The following is a 16,472-nucleotide window of genomic DNA, read 5'->3' as shown; positions in this document are numbered from 1 at the left end:
TATTTATTTTCTTGAGAATTAGCATATTTTATATATAAAAAATTAAATCTCTCTAAATTAATGAAGGGTATAAAATATTCACATATATATTATTAATTTTAGATTGAGACTATAAAATATATATTAATATAATCACTACAAATCATGATTCTCTAAATGAATGAAGGGTATAAAATATATATTAATATAATCACTTCAGATCATAATAATTTATATTATATATGAATTTAGCCTGATTGTTTATTATGTATATTTTATATAACAAAAGCTGAAATGAGAGAAATTATGTTCGGCGTAATAATCTATCACTAAAAATTTAAAAGAAAATTTCTTTGCATTAAAAAGTAAATTATCAAACCAATTTTTGTACATTGATAATTTAGTAGAACATTAGTTACCTTCAAATAGGAATGGCAATAAGGTGAGTTGGGTCGGTATCACTCTCCCATCATTGCCCCACATAAGATCGAAATCAAGACAGGACTTCTCCGATGGAGAGTGAGGCATGGCAAGTTTTCTACAGGAATTTTTTTTATTATTATTATATTTTTTTTATTCTAATTATTATTATATAATATAAATTTATTATTAAATTTTAAGTTATTAAAATTATAATTTTTAAACATATATATATATATTGTTAAAATTATAATATTTATACATAAAATAAATCATTTTTTAATAAAAATAATAATATATTATTACAAAGGTGGGTCGTCGGGGCAGGAAGATTTTCTCCCTGTTCTAGCCCTAGATAGATTGAGGAAATTAATCGAGTGCAGGGTGAATTGGACTAGGTTAGATTCGAGAACAACCGTCATGCCTATCTTCAAACATGATTATAGGAATGAATATTAAAAAGAGACATACTTATATTGAAATAGTAATAGAAGTTATTACTCAATGTTAAAATATTTAAATAAACTATACAATAAGGCTATGTTCATGTGAATAGTTAGAGGAAAAGAAATATGCATCCATACAAATAAGACTCATCTCAATAAATAAAAACTTTAAATTGGAAATCTAAATTTAAATGGAAGAGAAAAACTCTTCCACACAAAATAAAAGAAAAAAAAAGTTTAAAATCAAAAGAAATTACATATTAAAGTAGAAGTTAATAGATTTAGCACTTTTAATAGGAGTTATTACTTATGTTAATAGGCAAGCTAACCAGCTAGCTCATTCACTGGCAAAATTAGCACTTTCTTCTTCTGGTGAAAGTGAGTGGAGTTGCCTCCCTTGGTTGAAAATTTTGCTACTCTCGACGTAAATGGTTCTTTGGATTAATGTTACTACTACTTAAAAAAAAATAAAAATTAAATATAAGTAAGACAAAGAGTTTTAAATTTAAAAATAACTTAAATAATAAAAATATAATTATAAATAATGTAAAGAATTAGAGGTATTTTTATCAATCTCATTATTCTCTTTACTCACTTTTATTTCTTACATATATGAGTTTTTTACTATGTGTGTTGCATGTATATGAGAAATTTTATTTTATACTTGACTCCCCTTATCCATCTACAGTGTAGCTGAGCAAAGTGTGTCACATTCGGTATCGGGGTTACCTATCTTTTCTTGTCATGTACTGTGTTAATTAATGTCCATTTATTCACATTGTGTCATGTGTGTGTGTGTGTGTGTGTGTATATATATATATATATATATATATATATATATATATATATTATCACATTTAATTTTGTGAAGACCCGGACATAATCTACACTGTTTTATTAGCGTTTGGCATATTCTACTATTCCCCTCTAAACTAGGCAATAGTCACAAACTTGAAAAAGTACATTTTATGCCCTAAAACGGATATTCTGCAAAAATTACTCAAATAAGCTCTAAAATTTCTAAAACTTTGCCCCGCAGTCCTCAACAATATTATAAAGTTATTGCAAAAAGAATTATAATTTTCTAATAAATCTCAAATATTTTATAGATTTTTATACTAAACTCGGCACTAAATAACTGAAGAAACTTTGGGTTCGGGTTTACCTATACCAATTCTGACTCCTGAAATGCATCCGGGGAATTTGCAAATGGTGGTTAAGGGGTAGAAGACTGATAGTAAGAAGCTTAAGTATACTGACTGACAGTAAGAAGCTTAAGGGTTCTGGTTCACAAGATCAGGCACAGGGCCAAAGAGGCCAGACTGGGATATCTATAGCTAGCTCCCCGGGCATTGTAACGAGGGGATCAGCCCTAGTGCTAGAATGTATGCACTATGGCAAGAGACACAGAGGAGAGTGTCAACTATTAACTAGAGAGTGTTTCAAGGGTGGGGCTATGGATCACTTCATAAGAGATTGCCCTCAGAGGAGTAATTTAGAAGTTCCAGCACGAGCTGATAGACCAGCCCCCACAATGCAAAGGGGTAGAAGACCTAGTAGAGCTGAGATGACTGATATTTCACAAAAGATTATTTCTGAGACAGTTGAAAGGCCTAAAGTCAGGGTGGCACCACGGGTATATGCCATGGAGGCTAGAGAGGAGCCGAACCCAGACATTGATGAGGCAATATAAGAAAGTGAAGAAGCAAGGAGGTAGCAGCTCTTCGATTACTTAAGTCAAGTAAATTTTGAGGATGAAATTTAAATTAGAGGGGAAGAGTTGTAACACCCTCACTTTAGCCTTACCATATGTTCTACTGTTTCGGTGATCAAGGTCTGTCCGGACAGTTAGAATATCTGGAATTGTATCTAGACTAGAGTGAGGAGTCAAAAATAACTCAAATAATAGTAAGAAAAATTTAAGAAAAATTTAAGAAATAAAATACAAATAAGTTAAATGGGCCAGTGCCCTAGGGTAGATATTGATGGTATTCGTGAACCTGTTTCTGGATCTCTACTTTATGGAAACAATATTATTTCTGGTGCCATTATTCCTACTTCTGCGGCTATAGGTTTGCATTTTTACCCAATATGGGAAGCGGCATCCGTTGATGAATGGTTATATAATGGCAGTCCTTATGAGCTAATTGTTCTACACTTCTTACTTGGTGTAGCTTGTTACATGGGTCGTGAGTAACCTAACGGGAAATTGCTGTCTTCACAGCTAGAAGCCCTAAACCCAAGGAAAAATTCGTGAAATAATTTTTGGGACTCTAGAGAAAAGTCATTGAGGTTTCAATGGCATTAGAATGCCAAGAAAATTCTCCTAGAATTTATTCAGTCGATATAGATGATTTTGGCTCAATAAGCCAAACGAAGGGCATTTTGGTCATTTCGTCTTCAGAGATGATTTTTGATCGACTTATCTAATTAAGTAAATAATTATTATGACATAAAATATGAATAAATATTACTAAAAATTAAATTGAAAATGAGTAGTAAAGAAAAGAAAAGAAATGAAGGTAAATTAGATTTATTAAGTAAGCATGATGTCATTATTATGCCCTCCACCAATCAAATTTCAACAAGCATTTTTAAAGGAGATAAATATACATCAAATGAGATAAAATTAAAACAAAATTCTGCTCACCTTCAACCTTCAATTTTCGGCAGCCCTCTTTCCCCTCACCACCTCCATTAAAGCTTTCTCTCTCTTGCTAAACCTCACTTTTTCCACCATAAAACCCTAACCTTTCTTCATTAAAACTTCTCCTCACACCCTAATTCACCTTTAGGTAGCCATTAGAAGGAGAAATTGAGAAGAATTATAGGCTCAAGTAAGCTCTCAAGTGAGGTTAGTGTACAATATCCTTATTTTTCTTTAAATTGAAGTCCAGGAAGTTGAATTAAGTTGAAAATTATAAGGAATTGAAATAAAATACATTGATATGCCCACTCTTCATTTTCGGCAGCCATGGTTATCTTAGGGTTGTGATGAATTTCTTTCATTTAAATGAGTGAATAGGCTACCCTTCATATGAATGTATCACTTAAAACATTAAATTATGAGTTTAGTGCAAGAATTTGAAACTTTAGAATTTTAGGGCTAGGGTTTGAAACTCAAATATGGGGGTTGATGCAATTGAACACAAAACGATGTTGTAATGGTCAATTAGTGACCATTTGGTGTAGTTTGAATTGAAAATGGAGTGATTGGTGACATTAACTAATGTAAAGAATCAGAATGCCTTAAGTGTGCATTCTGGACCCTTTGAGTCCAGTGTGCTCTTGGGATTATAACTCAAGTTACATAACTCCAATTGGAGGTTAAACTAGACACAAAATGCAACAACTTTAATGAAGGAACCTATCCCAGAAAACCAAACTAAGTGGCCCTAAAAATTGACCTAATCCAGGTAACACACATTCTGTCATGGGCAAAATGACTAAATAAATAGTGTTCATTCATTTGGTCATAACTCATTGTAGAAAGGTCCAATTGACCTGAAATTTATATCAATAAAAAGCTTAGATAATTTAGGACAACTTTTATGAAGAACGCAACTTCAAATTTTGACCAGAACCTAATGAAATTATCCAGAAAAAATTAGGACACCAAGCTGCCAGAATGGAATTCTGCCCAGAAATTCTGGGTAGATACCAATCTGGCCAGCCTTGCTAAAATTAGCATACCTTGAGCTAGAAAACTCCAAATGGAGTGATTCAAAAAGAAAATTAAAGATGACACATAAAGGAACAACTTTCATGAAGAGAATTTTATCAAATTTCTACTGTACAAATGACCAATGGAACAATAACCTTAGTGCTTGAAATCTAAAAATTGTAAATAACCAACACTAAGCTTTGAAATGGTATGGGCAACCAATGCCAACAATTTTAGAATGCAAAATATGGTATGTTGGTGATATTAGAACCAATATACCTATTGTCTATAAAAAAAAGTCAACATTAGTTGACTAATGGAATAAATAGTAACAATTAAACTTCAATTACAAAGAATTGTATAATTAAAAGTGTAATATGCCCTAGTAGGCCTAGTGTGATTGGATTGGATAGGTTGGCATACCAATAGGGTTCCGATAGCAGTACTGCACATGGCATCATGCATTCTATGATTCATGACTTAAGTGGCCATTCTGTGATTTTATGGCTTTTAGCCATTCTGACACTATTGTGATACTTGGCCTTGTGCCTAATATTTATTACAGCTCATTAGCTATTCTATTGCACATTGGGAGACACTATATGACCGATGGTGTGACAACCCGAGGTACTTGGTACCCGGTGCTAGTTTACCCGTTTATCCGATCCAATCAACTAGTATAGGTTACTTGGGCAATAAAAATAAATCTTGATAAATTTTAATCAAATAATTATTATAAAAAGTACCAAATTACTAATACTACAAATAATTACCAGAAACTTGTCCGTATGAAAAATCAACATACATTCTACATGTTTAATTTATTTTAGCTCTTTTATTTTATTATTGGCACTACTAAGCAGTATTGCTTAGCGTGTTGCTTTTTCTACGCGTAAGTACTGGAGATACGGAGCACGATCCTAGTAGACCCCAGTCAGGGTGAGAGTCAAATCTGCTAGTGTCCTGTGTCACCTCTCAGCTACAGTGCATTTGGTAGGACATTAGTTTACATCTTGTATTTTGTAATTTTTGTAAACTTTGTAATTAAACTTTTATTTTATCATGCATATTTGACACTTCTGTAATCTAATTTTGTAATAATGTGATTATATGTAAATTTGTGTTCATAAATAAAATTTGAGTATTTATGTATGTTTGAGTATGAATATGATGTGAATTGAATGATTGAAAGTTTGAGAATTTGATAAGAATTTGTTAAGAAATGATGATATATTTGGAGTTGTGGGCTTGAAAAAAATATTTGGAGTGTCTTTTTAACAGGTTCAGAAGATTTTCTTTTTCCAATTTACAGTCGGCACTCTGTTGGATTTTTGACAAAATTTGTAGAAATTTAAATTAATCAAATTTTCTTTTTAAAGGACTTATATATGTGAATTTTGCATAAAAGGCGTTTTAATTAATAAAATCAGAAATGGTAATAAAATAAGATAAAGGAAGTGCTCCAGCATACTGTGTGGCATGTTTTACTCGGCTACACTGTAGACGGATAAGGGGTGTCATAGGTGGGGTAGCCTATAACTTTGCTCAATTTCGAAATAGTTCCAGCAGCTTATCTGTTCGGCCTGAAATTACAGATTCGGGCGATGATCGAATTTCCAAGAAACGAAAGTACCTACGCGAAGCCCACAATACCAGGGTTAGAATAAAATATTTACATATAAAATAATTATTTGAAAATTAGGGATATTACATTCTTTTTCCCTTACAGAAAATTTGTCCTTGAATTTTACACAAAGTATAATAAAATTACAGGATTACATATTGAACAAGTACGGGTACTTGCTGCGCATATTCTGCTCTGACTCCCAAATGCATTCTTCTACTGACTGGCTTCTCCATAAAACCTTAACCTTAGGGATCTGCTTTGACCTTAGTTGCCTCATCTGATAGTCCACTATGGTTACAGGCTGCTCCTCGAAGGTCAGGTTCTCATTCAACTCTACTACATTTGGTTGCAGCACATGTGAAGGGTTAGGAATATACTTCCTCAGCATGGAGATGTGGAATATTGGGTGGACATGAGAAAAGCTTGGTGGTAACTCCAACTGGTCAGAAACTGTTCCAACTCTATCAATGACCTTAAAAGGTCCTATGTATCTGGGTGGTAGCTTGCCTTCCTTCTCAAATCTCATGACTCCTTTCATTGGGGAGACTTTTAGGAATACATAATCACCCACTGCAAACTCTACATCCTCTCACCTAGGATCCGCATAGCTCTTTTACCTATTGTAGTATCCTAGCTATCATCGTCATTTCATAGTGAAACTCATACCTCAAACCACTCTTTAATCTTTTTCTGACATCTTCAATACTCATTATACCTCCATTGTGCTTGACTTGATATCTCATAACTTCCATCAGCTTTGGTGCTTACCTCTCCTTCATTGTGCCCTAGCGTATCTCTTAGTGACTTCAATCCCCATACCTCTGTTTCAACAATCTCTGCTGTTAGTAGTATGTCCTAGAGCATATCATTTTATATGTATCTAGTACATATTTTATTAATAAAAGGTAATTTCACTTTTTCGTTTACATAATATATTTATATGTAATAGAAAATGTCCATTGATATTTTGTTAGAAATTCTATTCTTAAGTTGTTAAGAATATGAGTGACAGTATTTCTAGCACAAAGTATCATAAATTGATTCACAATCGAGGATACTTCACAAAGGACATGACTTATCCAGAAAGAGTATAATCATGTTTGTTCCCAAGGTATTTATGTGAGATATAAATAAGATGGAGTGGTGAGTCTCATGCTACATAACAAACATGATAGGCACTAATACATGAAAAGTAGACCGAACCAGTGACGCTTATGACAAGTATATGGAGTTTACTCTTGTCAATGCATTATCATATATTATATCAGTACATATAATCTTTAGACCTGAGATAACACAGTTATCTTGTATATAGGTGGTTTGAGTTTGATACTGCTTTCATATTTGTACTGTGTATGGGTATATGGGCATGTGTTGGCTCCTACTAGTTATATATGGAGATAGATGTTGATCAAGATGAAATCCGTTACCCTAAGTAAATAGGGATAAAATTCTATGTTCATTTAATTATTCTTGATGTTTCAAGTTCCTGGCCAGGACAGACAGATTTAGTCAGAAAAGAGTTTCTGACAAGAAAATCTAATTAATCAAGAACTGAAATTAAAAGAGAACATAATGTTCATAGCAAATGGGGTTTGACATTAACCATGACTCCAGCTCAAATTGGGATTTTGTAACGGAGAGATTCTAGTGCATGGTAACATATGATTAAAGGTATTCCTTGTTACTGATTGGGTGGCTATGGCATACTATGCTAAGTGTCAACTATGGTCTATGAGATGCCTAAAATGATTTCGAGAAATCATTTATGGTAAAAAAGAGTTCTGATGATATTAAAAGTTAATATCATATCTCATTGCCAATTAGTGATGAGCCTAGTGAGTCACACACATACACAAGTTAATCACCAAGTAAAATGTGATTTAATTGATTAATTAAAGAGTTTAATTGATTAATTAAATAGGTTTGATTTGTAATGAGATTACAAAGTTCCTAGCATGGCTTGAAACCAAATCTAGGTTATTAGATGTATAGTATAAGTTAAATTTATATTTAAAGTGTTTAAATATGAATTTAATTATGAGAAATTAATTAATAGAGATTAATTAATTAATTAATTAATTTATATTTGATATAAATTGATTAGAAGAGGAGAAATAATGATTTGGGTTGATAACTCAAAATTAAAACATAAGGGTAATTTGGTCATTTCACATGGTGACATGTGGCACCATGAGATGGTGACACATGACACCATATAAGCTTGTCATTTATCTTCCTATCATGTAAGATGATCAAAGTCAAGATTAAGTCTAGCTTTAACACTTGACTTAATGAGATTAAGTCAATTAAGAATAAAATGTAATGTAGTGGTGACATGTGGCAAAGAGTTAATGAGATTTTAACCTAAGTATAAAAGGAAAAGAAAGAAGAAACAAATTAATTCTTCTTCCTCTCTTCAAAGTGGACGGCACCTTTGGAGAGTCCATCTCCTCTATTCTTTTCTCACTTGATTCAAAGAAAAATCCCTTGGTTTCTTTGAATTAAAATTGCTAGGAATTATCTCTAGTGTCCTATACACACATATAACCTCTCTAAAAGCAAAACTCCAAATAATAATTGGTTGGCAAAGGCTTGAGAAGCAAAATTGGGGGCTGCCATTGGTGATCTTGGTGTGAACAAGCTAGAAGGACAACACTTGGAGTCCTAGGAGCTTCCTAAAGGTGTCAATTGCATCCATAGTGCATCAAAGAAGTTAGTGCCCAAATTCCTCTTTCAAACTAGGATTTAATTGAATTAATTTGTTAATTCACAATCTTAAATAGCAAATGAAGATTCTAATACATATTAAAAGTGTTTTAATATATAATTGAGCATTGAAATTAATTAGACACATAAGAGATGTAGCATTATGTATGAAATCCTAGAAGAAAAATTTTGAAATTCAATGCTCAAATGCACTAATTACCATGCTTCCGCTCCTTCAATTGGTACCAGAGCCACTATATTTGCCATTAAGATTGTATATGATGTTTAATTGTGTGATTGGATCAAATTTGGATTAATCTAAAGCTGTTCGGGTGTTCATATGTGGCGGCATCAATGTCATGGTGCTCATAGGTGGTGGCATGGTTGAGATGAACACCCCAAGGGTGCGTTTTGGTTTTGGGCTTAGGTTTTGGGCTTCTTTATGCAATTATTGTATATCTTAGGGCCCATAATTAGGCCCATACCTAATTAAATTATTTAATTAGGAATTTTAATCACACAATTAATTATTGAAAAAATGTTTTCAAGGTATTAAATTTCGAAAGGGTTTCTAAATTTAAATTTGTTTGAATGAGATTCAAATCTGAATTTTTTGGTTAAATATGTGATATTCAATTTAATTTTTTAGTATGTATATTTTATTTAATTGTTAAATTTTAATATGCATGATGGATGATCATGGATAATAAAAAACCAATGTGATTGGATTTATTTCTTTTATTTTTTTTTGGGTTGTAAAATAATTAATTTTATTTTAGTGGCATGTATTATAAATGTTGTAATAATTTGGGTTGTAATTTCATTTATTTGAGGACTTTAAAGTCTATATTCTTGTAAATTCGCCTTGGTATGCCAAGGATTATAATGTAATTGGATTGCAAGAAGATCAAGGAGGTCAAGAGCATTGATGGGACCAGTGGGAGGAAATCAAGACCAAGTGTTGATTATGTACTCCTTCAGCAACTCTTGTAAAATGAATAAATGAAATATACCTAGGAATGCCCTGATTCAATTCTTGGTGGCTCAGAATTGATCCCTTAGAAAGTCCATGATCATATCATATTATTTGTTTATCCATGTATGCATAAGATGTATAGGAATGTATGCAAGTATATGATATATGCATGCCAATTGGATAATGAGCAAAGTGGGACTATAATAATAATTAAGCTGACCACTAAATCTTCCAAACAAGTGATTAAGTTAGAAATGGTATAATTAAAGTAATTATATCATGGGCCCTCCATTGAGGCAATTATTTTAAGAAATTTTAAATACTTGCATGTGATGCATTTATTTAAGAGATTTTTTTAAGAATAATTGTTAAGCATGAGATGTTGTAAATATGTAAATAGTTGATGGCCAATAATGGATGTGCCTAAGGACATTAAAATTATTTGTATGTTTACTGGCTCAATGGGATCAACTTAACTAATGCAAGATAAATCAATAATGGATGTGCCTGAGATTTTGAGCATTAAGGGTTAGATAAATGATTGAACCTCACATGAGATGTGATGGGCAAGGAGTTGCTCACTTATAGTTTATTGTAATTTCAATAATGGATGTGCCTGAGGATGATCAATAAGACTATAAAAATTCAATCACCCACTAGAAATCCATCCAACTAGAATTTCCGTTTCCTACTTTGAAAGTGTAGGATTCGCCAAGTTAGTGGGATGACCAATTTGATTAAAAGACCATAATCATATTGGTTAATTACTTGATATATTTACTAATTAATCTAGTTATTTTTTGTAGTTGATTTTCTGATAATAATGAGCACACAACAATCACCACCATCCAATATCCTTGCAAGCATACTTGATCACAATAGGTTAACGGGACCTAATCTTTCTGATTGGCTAAGAAATTTAAAACTTATCTTGAACCTAGAACGTATTGGACATGTTTTAGACTCAAAAGTTCTTGGTCCCTTACCTCCAGAGGCCACTCAAGAGGAACTAGATACTTTGGACAAGTGGAAGGAGCATGATATGAGAGCCAAATGTTACATGCTTGCTTCTGTAAGTAATGAGTTATAGAAGCAGCATGAAAATATGCAAAATGCAAGTGAGATCCTCCTTCACCTGCAAGAGTTGTATGGTGAGCACAGCAGGAATGCTAAGTATGAGATATCTAGACAGCTATTCCGCATGAGGATGTCTGAGGGACAGAATGTAGGAGATCATGTCCACAAGATAATTCAGCTTATTGAGCAGCTGGAACTTCTTCACTTTCACATGGATTTTCAATTGCAGACGGATTTGATCCTTCAATCCCTGCCTGAGTCATTTGAGAATTTTGTGACAAATTTCCATACGACAAAGCAAGAGTATACTTTGGTTGGTTTGCTTAACATACTGGTTATTGCCCAAAAGAATATGCCGGACAATAAAGGAAAAGAGGTGGCTTTGATTTATCTTCTTCTTCTGCTGGAAAGTCCAAAAAGAAGAAGGGCAATAAGAATAAGAAACCTCAAATTCCTGGACCTTCCAAGAAGATAGCCAAACAGAAGGGCAAGACTGAAGCTGGCAAAGGCAAGGGAAAGTGTTTTCACTGCTAGAAGGATGGGTACTGAAAAAGGAATTGCCCATAGTATCTTGCTTCTCTGAAGGACAAGAAGGATAGACCTTCAGAAGGCATGTCTGTGTCTTGTTATTTAGATTCTGATAATACTCATAGTTCATCTATGGCTTGGGTTTTAGATACTGATGCTAGTTCTCACATTACTTATGATATGCAGGAACTAGCAAATAGTAGCAGCTTACAGTTACGAGATATTAGACTCCGCGTTGGCAATGGCTCAACTGTTAAAGTTTTAGCCATAGGATCTAAATCTTTATACATGTGTGAACATATTTTGTATTTAAATAATATTTTGCATGTACCTGATGCTTTTAAGAACATCATTTATATATCTAGTTTGACTATAAATGGTTATGAATTTCAGTTCACAAATGATGTTTGCAATATTTATTTTGGAAATAAATATGTTAGCTCGGGCTATATGCATGATGGACTTTATTATTTAGATAATAATGTTAAATACAAATATAATGCAAGCAATCTAAATGAATGTAATGTCATGATGAAAATCAACTCAAGTTCAAAATATATTTGGCACTTAAGATTAGGTCATGTTGCAGAAGATAGGATTGCAAAGCTGGAGAAAATGGGGATTTTATCCTTATTAAGTTCTGAACCTACTCTAACTTGTGAATCCTGCCTTCAAGGCAAAATGACCAGATCACCTTTTGTTGGCCAAGGGCTAAGAGCTGAAAATATTTTGGAATTGATATATAGTGATGTATGTGGTCCATTTAAGGAAATGGCTAGAGGCAGTTTTCATTACTTTATTACCTTTACTGATGATAAATCAAGATTTGGGTATTTGTATTTGATGAAATACAAACATGAATCCTTTGAAAAATTCAAAGAATTTAAATGTGAAGTAGAAAATCAAATTGGAAAAAGTATTAAGACTCTTCGATCAGATCGTGGAGGTGAATGCTTAAGTACTGAATTTGATGAATACTTGAAAAATCATGGCATTGTCTCCCAACTGACTCCTCCAGGAACGCCACAACTGAATGGTGTATCTGAAAGAAGAAATCGTACCCTATTAGATATTATACGCAGTATGATGAGCTATACTGATATGCCAATCTCCTTTTGGGGATTTGCATTAGAATCAGTTTTGCATATTCTGAATAGGATTCCATCAAAATTAGTTTCTTCCACACCTTATGAGATATGGCATAGAAGAAAATCGAGTCTTAAGCATGTTAAAATTTAGGGTTGTCCAGCTTGCATTAAAAAGCTGAACACTGATAAATTGGAAATTAGATCAGAAAAAGGTCGATTTGTTGGATATCCAAAAGAAAGTTTTGGATATTATTTTTATTTGCCTACATCACAAAAGGTTGTAGTAAGCAGATATGTCATATTTCTTGAACAACAGTTTATTCAAGAAGATGGCAAAGGAAGGCAAATAGAATTAGAATTGGAGAATTCTGACCAACCAACAAATCAAATGGATATAGATCCATCTAGTCAACCTACACCTATTGATGAAACATCTATAGTAATTCCTCGTAGATCAGCCAGGAAATCTCACCCACCAGTGAGATATGGTTTTCTTCATGAAGATGAACAAGAGTTGTTTACTCATAAAGAAGTAGAACATGGAGATGATCCTCTTACCTATAAAGAAGCTATATCATATATAGATTCTTCAAAATGGATTAAAGCTATGAAATCCGAAATTGATTCCATACATAAGAACCAAGTTTGGGACCTTGTTAACCCACATGATGGTATTGTACTTATAGGGAATAAATGGATTTTCAAGAAGAAAATTGATTCTGATGAAAAGGTAGAGACCTATAAAGCAAGGCTAGTAGCTAAAGGGTTTCGCCAAAGGCAAGGAATCGACTATGAGGAGACTTTCTCACCTGTTGCCATGCTTAAATCAATTAGGATTCTATTAGCAATAGCTGCATACTATGATTATGAGATTTGGCAGATGGATGTCAAAAAAACTTTTCTCAATGGATACATTGATGAAAACATTTTCATGGAACAGCCTAGGGATTTTGAATCCCAAGATAGTTCCAAGGTGTGCAAGCTAAAGCGATCCATTTATGGGTTGAAACAAGCTTCGAGGAGTTGGAACATCCATTTTGATGAAGCCATTAAGTCATTTGGTTTTATAAAAATGTGAATGAACCATGTGTATATAAGAAGGTTAGTGATAGTGCTATCACTTTCCTCGTCTTATATGTGGATGATATTCTGTTGATAGGTAATGACACAGGTATGTTGACAACTGTAAAAGTATGGTTGTCAAATACATTCTCTATAAAAGACTTAGGGGAGGCAACCTACATTCTTGGAATTTGCACCTATAGAGATGGTGCAAAAAGAATAATTGGTTTATCCCAAAGTCTATACTTGGAAAAGGTGTTAAAGGGGTTTAACATGTTTGATTTTAAGAGATGATTGTTACCGGTGAGACATGGCATCCACCTTTCTAAAGAGATTTCTCTAAAGACACCAGAAGAAAGAGATAAAATGGTCAGGATTCCATATGCTTTGGCTATTAGAAGTTTGATGTATGCAACGATGTGTACTAGGCCGGATATTGCATATGCTGTTAGTTTGACTAGCAGGTTTCAATCCAATCCAGGTTTGGAACACTGGATAGCTATCAAGAATATCTTTAATTAATATAATTATAAATCATATAAATAATTTTAGAAACAAGCTATTCAGTTTGTCGCTAATAATTTCTAGCGTTAACTCATCTATTACTAAATCTATAAATAATTTCAATTTTTAATATTATTATACTTAATATGAATTAAAATATAATATTGTTTTAATAATAATTATACTTATAATAAAAATTATATTATAATTCTATATTATAAATTCTACAAATATTATTGATTCATTAAAAATTTTATTTTACTAAAATCAAATTAATAAACACATTAAATATCAAATATTACTTATACTAATTTATTTTTTTAATTATTTTAAATATTTAAAAACTTATAATACTAAATTATAAAATTATTATTAAAAAAACTATTTAATTAATATAATTATAAAATTACTATTAAAAATTAACTATTGAATTAAATAAAAAATTTGTATTTACATCGATAAATATAAAATTTAATCTTTTTCAATGAAAAATATTTTAAATGTTATAAAGTTGTTGCTTTTTTTTTTAAATTACTAATTAATAGTTTTTGTATTTACACACTTTATTTTTGTGCAATAATTATTATCTTCTTTTGAGATGAGATTGAGAAACAAAAAATATCTTTTTGCTTTATATATATACTAGTGAAATACTCATACTATGCACAATAGTATATATGTGTGTGTATATATATATATATATATATGTATATATAAAAAAAAAAAAAAGAAATTTCATATCAAATTTAATTAAGCTATTAAATTATTATTAATTAGAAAAAATATTATTCATTAATTAAAAGAATTTTAATGTTACCGTTTAAAATATTAAAACTCTAAAACATTACCAATAAATTTTGGCCAAATAAACTGGCAGTTACTCTCAAGTCAATAGTCTTAATGGTCAAAATTTTTTTTAATGGCCATAAGTTATTCTTTGTTTATAATAATAATAATGATAATAATAATTATTATTAAATTATTTTAAAATAATAAAAATAAAAAATAAAATAATATTATATTAAATTAAAATTTATTAAATATATAAAAGAGAGAAAAAAATTTTAAGTATTGATTTTTCTTCAAAGTAAACATAAGTCATAATTTTACTATCATTAGTGTTTTCAAATTAAAAATTAGGAAATATGATAATGTATGATAATTTTATTTAATAATTATATATTATAACTATTTAGAAAATACGTAAAAAATTAATATTGACTTTTTTTTATCAAAAAAAATTAAAAATTAATGAATAGTCATTATCTTTTATAATTATACATGTTTAAAAGAAAATTCAATTATCAATTTCTCATAAAAATTTAAATATTTTCTGATATTTGGTTATAATTTAAAATATTATATTGAATAGTTTTGATTTTTCTTTAAAGTAAACGTTAGTATTAATTTTACTATCATGACATTTTCAAAATAAAAATTAAGAAATCTCATAATGAATGATAATTCTATTTAGTAATTAATATTTTTTCATTATCTAAAATTATTAATTCTCTAATTATAATAATTAAATAATTTATAACTTATACATACATAATTAATGAATCAATAACTTAATCATAATTTAAAAAAATTGTATAATTAATTAATAAAAAAATGAAAAGAATTTATTGAAACTGCTTGGTGTATATATATATATATTTAAAAAATTTATAAATAATAATAAAATAATATAACATAATTAATATTAATCAAAGTAATACTATTAATTATTTATTAATTATACTATAAAAATATCAAAAAAAATTATAATATATGTCTACATGATAAGTTCTCTTGTTAGAATGTCACGTGATAGCATTGAGTGAAAATCTTTATGCTTTATACATATATATAATTATTTGTTTATTTTATTCTTAAAATTTCATTATGACACAAGTATTTATGTATACAGTATATAAATTGATAGAAATAAATAATTTTACATAAATTAAATATATTAAATATAAGATTAAGCTAAACTTTTAAATTATCGTGTTATACATTAGATTAAGTTGAATTGTTTAAATTAAATTATAATATTTTATTTTACATGTTAGACTTTGAGTTTAAATCTAATTATAAATTTGAGAATAATGAGTCGCATAAATTTCGAGATATTTTGCTAACCCAAGCTTAATGCCAATCAAATCGACGAATTTGAGCCATGACAAATAATGACACTAACCCATGAGCTGAAGCCACTTTGTTGTCAAATTGGTACAATCTTGCCATCATTAATGAACCCAAGCAAGTCAACTTCAGTTTTCCATACTCAACTTTTTAAAGTGCCACCAATTCTAAATCGCATTATTATGTTCTTTCAAATCAACTCTAATCGGATAAATAACATTTGAGATATCAATGAATGTCAGCTCATTAGATTTGAAGCTTC

The 16,472-nt window shown here is 30.6% G+C and overlaps 1 protein-coding gene across 1 annotated transcript; it reads right to left on the bottom strand.

Moving 5' to 3' along the window:
- Positions 1-6,284: 6,284 nt before the first annotated feature.
- LOC131180148 (uncharacterized) lies at positions 6,285-6,662 on the bottom strand. Its single transcript, XM_058147769.1, has one exon. The coding sequence runs from the start codon at positions 6,660-6,662 to the stop codon at positions 6,285-6,287; it is 378 nt and encodes a 125-aa protein (XP_058003752.1).
- Between the last annotated feature and the right edge of the window lie 9,810 nt (positions 6,663-16,472).

This window comes from Hevea brasiliensis, chromosome 5 (assembly GCF_030052815.1).
Source record: "Hevea brasiliensis isolate MT/VB/25A 57/8 chromosome 5, ASM3005281v1, whole genome shotgun sequence".
Taxonomy (NCBI): domain Eukaryota; kingdom Viridiplantae; phylum Streptophyta; class Magnoliopsida; order Malpighiales; family Euphorbiaceae; genus Hevea; species Hevea brasiliensis.
This window is presented reverse-complemented; position numbering and strand designations above follow the sequence as displayed.

Excerpts from the sequence above, each read along its gene's own strand:
- LOC131180148 (XM_058147769.1), bottom strand. The coding sequence starts at position 6,662 with ATGAGATTTGAGAAGGAAGGCAAGCTACCACCCAGATACATAGGACCT.